This window comes from Sinocyclocheilus anshuiensis, unplaced genomic scaffold (assembly GCF_001515605.1).
Source record: "Sinocyclocheilus anshuiensis isolate Anshui unplaced genomic scaffold, SAMN03320099.WGS_v1.1 scaffold1090, whole genome shotgun sequence".
In the NCBI taxonomy this organism is placed as follows: Eukaryota; Metazoa; Chordata; class Actinopteri; order Cypriniformes; family Cyprinidae; genus Sinocyclocheilus; species Sinocyclocheilus anshuiensis.
This window is the reverse complement of record NW_015537993.1, coordinates 159,022-167,242: the sequence shown is the minus strand read 5'-3', so window position 1 is coordinate 167,242 and position 8,221 is coordinate 159,022. Positions and strand designations below refer to the sequence as shown.

General features: G+C 38.6%; 1 protein-coding gene across 1 annotated transcript in view; it reads right to left on the bottom strand.

Annotated features, from left to right (window-relative positions):
- LOC107675135 (short transient receptor potential channel 1-like) overlaps positions 1-7,335 on the bottom strand; it is a 28,766-nt gene extending 21,431 nt beyond the window's left edge. Inside the window, exons 1-7 of the mRNA XM_016469378.1 lie at positions 6,860-7,335; positions 5,375-5,529; positions 5,166-5,267; positions 4,772-4,974; positions 4,067-4,198; positions 3,062-3,257; positions 1,411-1,744 (exon numbers count right to left, since the gene is read on the bottom strand). Coding sequence (XP_016324864.1) covers positions 1,411-1,744; positions 3,062-3,257; positions 4,067-4,198; positions 4,772-4,974; positions 5,166-5,267; positions 5,375-5,529; positions 6,860-7,025 — 1,288 coding nt within the window. The 5' untranslated portion in view covers positions 7,026-7,335. The remainder of the gene's footprint in view (positions 1-1,410; positions 1,745-3,061; positions 3,258-4,066; positions 4,199-4,771; positions 4,975-5,165; positions 5,268-5,374; positions 5,530-6,859) is intronic.
- Positions 7,336-8,221: the final 886 nt, after the last annotated feature.

Sequence of the window (8,221 nt, the reverse complement as noted above, 5' to 3'; positions counted from 1 at the left end):
TCCGCCATGGCCTCCTGAACTGCCTGCTCCGCCATGGCCTCCTGAACTGCCTGCTCCGCCATGGCCTCCTGAACTGCCTGCTCCGCCATGGCCTCCTGAACTGCCTGCTCCGCCATGGCCTCCTGAACTGCCTGCTCCGCCATGGCCTCCTGAACTGCCTGCTCCGCCATGGCCTCCTGAACTGCCTGCTCCGTCGTGGCTTCCTAGTCTGCCTGCTCCGCCATGGCGCCCCGTGCTCTTTGCTCCGCTATGACTCCCCGAGCTTCCTGCTCCACCATGGCCGCTGAACTCCCTGTGCCGCCATGGCACCTTGGACTGCCTGATCCGCCCTGGAGGTATTCTCTGTGTCCCAGTCCTGCACCAGCCTCCAGGGCATTCACCCCCCCCTCCCTGGTGGAATTGTTACGGCGTGGGACGCGCATTTCCGGGAGGGGGGAGTAATGTCAGATTCTGTTCCATGTTTCATGTGTGTTTTGCTCCCCCACGTGCTCCAGGTTATGTCCATGCCCATATTTGGTCCTTCCTGTTTCCTGTTCCCTGTTCCTTTTATGTTTATTGATCCCAGGTGTTTCTCGTCTTCCCCTCGTCATGTCTTGTGTATTTAAGGTGTTTCCTGTTTTGAGTTCTCTGTCCGGTTTTGAACGTTGATCCCCGTGTCCTACGTGTGATTCCTGTGATGTCAATAAAGACTCCTGTGTTCTCCTCGCTTCTTGTTCCTTGTTCCCTGCTTCTCACCGTAGGCACACCGTGACACCTCTAGTGGTCTTCACACAGTCTTAATTTTCTTCAAATCTGATCATATGATATTCTTACATTTGAGCATTTGAGGCCATAAATCATAATATACTTTTAATTTTTTTTCATGAAGGTTAAATCTTTATAGCAGGAAATCTGAGAATCTGAGAAAAGGTTCCATTAGCAACAAATTACCCAGTGGCATCATGCTAATGTGCTCTAGAGAGATGCTAACCGCTAGCTGTGTTTATTACTTCCGCAACAAGGTACATTATCTATGTAATTTATCAGTCATACTAATGGTGTTGTAGAATTAGGAAGAACAAGTGGATGAACAGAATGTTTATACTGCAAATAAGTACAAGGCTGGTGGGTCCATTGTAATTATTCTAACATTTACATGTCTAACATTCATATGAACTTCTGCTTGACAGTCTATGCAGCATTACATCACCAAATCGTGGACTCAGGAGGAGGACCGCAAAGCCTTAGCGATGAATTTATGGCACTTTATGATTAGTTAAAGTACTTGATTTTATCTTTTGCTTCCAGTTGAAACAGCAATCACAGCACAACATTTTTGTTTGGTTCTTATTTGTCAGATAGAAAGTGCATGCCAAGAAAATAATAGATAAAAAGTGTGCATGTACATATACATATGCCATCTATCCTCACCTATGATCCAGAGAATGAGAAGGTAGTCTATCAACTCCAAAGGGGGGCCCATGGTGTTCTTACCCTCATTGTTGACCAGTGAGTAGAGGATTAGAAGGAGCAGGAAGGTGAAGTAGGAGGCACTATGGATGATGAACTTGACAAAAGGTGTGTGGATAACCTGGCCCACTCGAGAACGGGGTCCCAGCAGGTAACAGATGGACAGCAGAGGCCACATCAGCGCCACACTCAAAACATACAGGATCTTTAAGCATGTGTGCTTGCGGCGGTAGCTCGCCATCTCACCAAACCACACCGTATTCAGGAACTGCTGACAATTGGACTGGGCAACAAACTGTACAGATTGGAATACGAGAAAACACATTAGAAAAATTGTGTTTTCTTATGAAATAAATGCCGTATATATCAGTCAGGTAATTAACTGGTTAAAGGGATAGTTTACACAAAAATGAAAATTCTGTCTCAAATTGTTCCAAACCTGTATCAGTTTCTTCTGTTGAGGAGATATTTTGAAGAATGTTGGAAACCAAACAGTTGATGGTAGACATTGACTTCCATAGTATATATATATATATATATATATATATATGTGTATATACATATATGTGTGTATATGTGTATATACAGTGGGTACGGAAAGTATTCAGACCCCCTTCAATTTTTCACTCTTTGTTATATTGCAGCCAAATAGAAGAGGGTCTGAATACTTTCCGTACCCACTGTATATATATATATATATATATATTTTACATACTATGGAAGTCAAGTGGCTACCGTCAACTGTTTGGTTACCAATATTCTCCAAAATATCTTATTTTGTGCTTAACCAACATTCTTCAGAAGATGAAAGAAGCTCATACAGTTTTGGAACAACTTGAGGGTAAGTAAATGATAACAGGATTTTCATTTATGGGTAAACTATCTTTTTAAGGCTGTTAACCAAGGGGTGCATTTCCCAAAAGCATCATTGGCAGGTTTTGTTGTTAGCAATATAGTTCCACGATTTGTTGTTTCTTGAAACCATTCGCAAATAGCATTGCAAAGTTGTGTGGATGGACCTACAGCTCGCGAAGTACTGTATAGTTTCATGTTTGCATGACATGTGGACTTAAATAGATCTTGCTCTTGAGCAAAATAAGCAAGCTAATGTGCATGCTAACATCTTTCATTCCATATACTGTAAACAAATTTCACTCTGAAAATGAAAGCACTGGATGTGCATGTACAAATGTATTCTAGTAACCCTGTAGGAAGCCCATCATAATAGGGAACCTGTGATTGAATTAAACATCTGCAAATAAAACAAAACAATGGAGAACAAAAATATTGAAGTAGTCCTCAGATACAGTGTTTGTTATTTACAGCAATAATGACATTAATTTGATCTCAAAACGATCAATTAGCAGAAGCTACACCACATTTGTGATGTCATTAACAATAGTTCTCTATAGTTGAACCAACGTGATTCGAACAACAAATGTGCTGCAAAGTTAGTACTGTTTCGGGAAACAGACGTGACTAGCTACTTCATTTTTCCAATGATGCATTGCACGATGGTAGTTAAGCAGCGAGTTATGTCGTTGTATGGGAAAGGTGCCCCAGGCTGGTGAGGATACAAGCACAGTTTTGTTAAAAAAATCCTCATATTAACCTCCTTTTGGTTGTATCTTATGGCCAGTTTGAGGCGACTGAGGTTCATGCGTTCCTCCAGCAGGCCTCTCTTGTTTATGTGGTCCTCACTGGATGTGTGGTTCAGTATGACCTCCAGCTCACGAGAGTTACGGGCCTGAGCCAGCAGGTCCTTGGCAAACATCTTGCACTGCTTGGCAAGTTCTTCATAATCATTCCTGTAATATTATGACAGTGAGATCCAGAATGAGCAGTAGAAATGGAAAACTTTCTTTCTTCTAGATCTGTCATGGACTTGGGTGACAATGTTTTGATGTCAATAAAAAAAAGATTATAGAAATAGTTTGGACTTTGATTGTTTCACAAGGGAACATGGGAGAGTGTCAACATCTACAGGTCCCTAGATGTGCTTGTTGGCAATTTTATTACTATTTGAAACAGAAATACAAATGTTTTTGTTCTACCAGAGACAAAATAGGTTGAATCACCTACTGTTCTTTTGACAAACACAATGATTGTATTGTAATATATTTCCCATCCAAATTAGCATCTCTGAGTTGACTGACCAATTAATATATTCCAAAAATTGCTGTAGACAAAATTTCAAGCCACACCTGCTAATGGTGCATGAATTGAAAAATGTTAACATTTAATTTTTTTTTTTTACCATGAAATTGTCTTTTGCGTTATTTCACTTAAAATCAAATTATTGAACTTATTCCTTACAGTATTTGCAACAAACAGCACCATATGAGATGAATACCTCTCTTTCTTTAAAGCAAACCTGAAGACACATTGTGAATTTGTTTAAATTTAGCAGCTGATTTGGAATTTAAAAGGCATTCTTTACTCAGTATGATCAGGTCTGACCTTGGGCAAACAACCTGGTTCTATTGCCAACCTTCGTCCCCAGTAAATTAACTGCTATTTAAATGCATGTATGTAAAATTGTCAAACCAAAGCAATGAGGGTATTTGCTCTTTCCATCTAGCAGCAATCCCTCTTTCTCTAATCACTCTTCCATTACCGAAACTCCACTTCCACCAGGCTCAGCTCTTTTAGATCAGTGCTGAGCTCGAATGCTCTCAGAATGGGGTCTTCTTCTGTAAGCATGATCAAGGATGGGCTGGCGAGGCACCGGTAGATATCTAGACGGAACCTGCAAGAGACACAGATGGAGGATGAAGAAGAAAACTCGTTAACTTGTGCAGTCAAACTTAAAACATTTCTCACATGCTCTTGAATAAAGATCTGACTACGGCCTTGATAAGCCTTCAGTGGTTGCCTGGTATTTTTATTTTATTTTAATTTTCTTTGAGCTAATAAATCTGAATGACTTTTTTTTTCTATACAAATATACAATTGTACATATAAATGCAAAATTAATTGAAAAATGTTTGGATGGGGAAAACAGGGAAATTATATATATATATAATATATACATATATACATATATATATATATATATATATACACTTCAATAATAAAATTAGAGCAATATTATTATAAGGGGTAAAAATGCCTAAAGTTGTAATGATATATACTTTAAACCGTTTTAAAGTATTTTTCTTAAAAAATATATTACAGTGAACAGTAAAGATCCCCTAATTGAAGAATCACCCATTTGCATTTATTGCCATTAACACTGCCTGGCTGTATAAAATGGCTTTTGAGATTTTAGTTAAATAAACTGTTCATTCATTTCATGGCTTGATTAGATAAACATGATTGCCTTGAGTGACGAAGACTGTCCTTCTTGTTCTTGGCATTACAGAGGGTGCACTCGCACCCTACAGCATGGGGTCGGGGCAGAGAGATGTCTTGCTTCAATAGCATTGTCAAAATCTCATAATTGTTCCGGTGGGCAGCAAGAATGACTGGAGCAAGATCCATGGTGGTGGAATACTCTGGGTTTTGAATGCGCTGCATCAATTTCTAAAAAAAAGGTACACAAGGATCCGATTACGCAAATGTTTTTAGGACAACTAATAGTTAGGATTTTAAATAATGAATATGTATTAATATATTTATTGATAGTAAAATACTAATATTTAGTTAAATATATATAAAAAAAACTTTAATTGAAAAAAATGAAAACGAAAAAATAATCGCAATAAAATACTAACCGCAATAGAAGGCTTGGAGGAACGCCTGGGCCGATGATTTAGCAGGATGTCAACTGCTCCTACCACTTCTGAATCAATAGCCACTAATAATGCATCTGTGGCCTGCGTGCGCGCGCGCGCACACACACACACACATATCCATCTCAAAAGAACAGATTGGTTTTATCTAACATGTTATGTATGATCTGAGGACATGGGTGTGTTCTCACCTGGCAGCCATGATCCAAGAGCAACTGCAATATGTCTAGATTCTCATTTTCTATTGAAATGGTGATGGCATCTCTCCCAAGTACATCTACACAGTTAATGTTTAATTCACCATGTCGTTTCTCCTCCAGAAGTTTCTTCACCATGTAGTAGTCTCCTTAAAATGTAGTTAGGTAACAATAAATTAGTTCAATGATTTATACAATGGCACCTAAATATGTTATCAGAAAGAGAGGACAGCAGTTTGTGATGGAAAATAATGTAGCCCTTAAAGGAGAGATATCCTTCCCTGAACCATTTTAGGATTTCTTTATATGGTAAAAGAATAGCAACTGACTCTTGTCTGCACAATGTAACCAGAGGAAATTCATTAGTTTTCCAAGCGGTTTCTGGAATGCTTGGAAATAAACTATGCACTTCTGTTAAACAACACACTAAACACTGAAGATGTCCAAACCATCAGTCAAGCTCTCAAAATCTACTTATCTCAAAACAAATCACTAGGACCTAGTAGTTGGTCATGTAAAATAAATATGGGAAATGATTACAGTCAGTTATTTTAATTTTAATTATACTAATGCAATTACTCTTAAACCGTTAGAAATAAAATCTGTAATGTTAAACTCTATTATTTCACTCTCACATCATCTCTGTTCTAAGCAATTTCGAAACATTCTATTTTGGCACTTCTTATGTTACTGTTTTCTTAGAATGAATCGTTTATGTTGTAAAATGTTTTCATTTGATAGTGGCTTTCAATAAATATACAAACTGAAAACATAACTGTCTATCTGATAAACAACATTAACTTTTTCATGATTTTAGGTTAAAATTGTAAAACTGCTCCTACCACTTCTGAATCAATATATATATATTACAAAATGTTACAAAATACAAATGTCTTCATTTGTGTCTATATAGCTGATCATAAATGATTACTGACAGCATGATGATCCATCCAAACAAAGCTCCAAATATATGTAAAATATCAAATGTAACGCTACCTATATACAGTACACTCTTAAAAATAAAGATGCTTCACGATGCCATAGAAGAACCTTTTTGTCTAAATGGTTCCATCAAGAACCTTTAACATCTGAAGAACCTTTCTGTTTCACAAAAGGTTCTTTGTGGCAAAAGAAGGTTCTTCAGATTATAAAAAGGTAAGAAAGAGATGGTTCTTTAAAGAACCTTTGACTGAATGGTTCTTTGTGGAACCAAAAATGGTTCTTCTATGGCATCGCTGTGAAGAACCTTTTAAGCACCTTTATGTTTAAGAGTGTAGGCTATACCATTTAATCAGAATAAAACATTTAGTATTAGAGCATAATTATTTTTACAACAATAATATAAATTCATGTTATTTAAACCCCAAAACAAAATACATTGTAAAATCAAGCAACTAAAATGTATAACCTTATTATTATTATTACGGTTTATACAATATATTTAAGGAACACGTCCTTTAGAGTGGTAAATGAACTTACCCTTCTCGCAGGCCAGCAGAAAGAGCTTCTCGTCCAGAGTGGTCTCCTCCTTCACCTCTCTGACGTCTTTTAACGCCAGATATTTATCCGGAGAATACAAGTCCGTGCCCTGATATAGAGCAGCCATTATAACGGAGAGAGAGTACGGCAAAGCACTGATGTGCATCCCACTGAGCAGAGCCTTACACCTTTATACACATGAAACCACCGAAATTAAAACAAGAGCCCTGGTCAGTCTTGATGTAAACGATGTTACGCGCTCTGATAAGGCCCACGCTGTAAATGAGAGACTGACTCCTGTCAGAGCTCTTTATATATCATCCGCGTCTCTGCTTATGTGTATGGTACGATAGAAAAAACATCCATCAGCATGTATAAGGATCACCTAAAGGTTTTCATAACCAAATCTTCCCCAAACTATATAAAAACACAAGAAGAGACTGGAGCATCGCGATGTTCTGTTGCGCTGGTGCTGATGATGCAGTAAATGCGCATGCGCGCTCAGTCACTGACTTTGGAGCATAGTTACATAAGTGATGAATGTCCACAAGAAACTTTTGGCATTGGCAAATCGTAAGTACACTATTTATTATTGCGTATTTAACAACATGACATGATTTTGAGTGTGTTTTCGTGTTACTGCACTGTAGTCCAAAAACCGTTTTGTTTATATAATGTGCCTTTTTTTTTCTTCATGTTTTTATTGAATAAATTAAAATATTGAAATTGCATTTGTGTATGTGTTTTTATGCTCATAACCCTCAAAGTTACTCAAGACCAAGGTACACAAAACCAACAATGTAACTGAAGTCATTTTGACACGTTTTACCTTTGTCAACCTAGTGTTTCCAGACTTAAAGGGATAGTTCACCCAAAAATGAAAATTACCCCATGATTTACTCACCCTCAAGCCATCCTAGGTGTATATGACTTTCTTCTTTCAGACAAATACAATCAGAGTTATATTAAAGGGGTCATATGTGCTGCTAAAAAGAACAGTATTTGGTGTATTTGGTGTGATGAAATGTGTTTATGCGGTTTAAGGTTCAAAAAACATTATTTTCCACATACTGTACAGAAGGCCAAACAAAGTAGTTTCGCTTTCACAACGAAACAGCGTCACACACGGCGACCTACAGTGAGCAGAGGCCGGGGGCTAGCGTGAGGACTGGCCAGAGGGTTAGAGTGAGCGACAGCGGCCTACGGTGAGCAGAGGCCGGGGGCTAGCGTGAGGAATGGCCGAATGGTTAGAGTGAACAGAGGCGGGTGGGCTTGAGAACGGCACGGCCGGCGATTTAGACGAAGGAGCGTCCGGAAGGACATGTGACGACTCCGGGCTGGACTCCGCTTCGTCCATGGGTG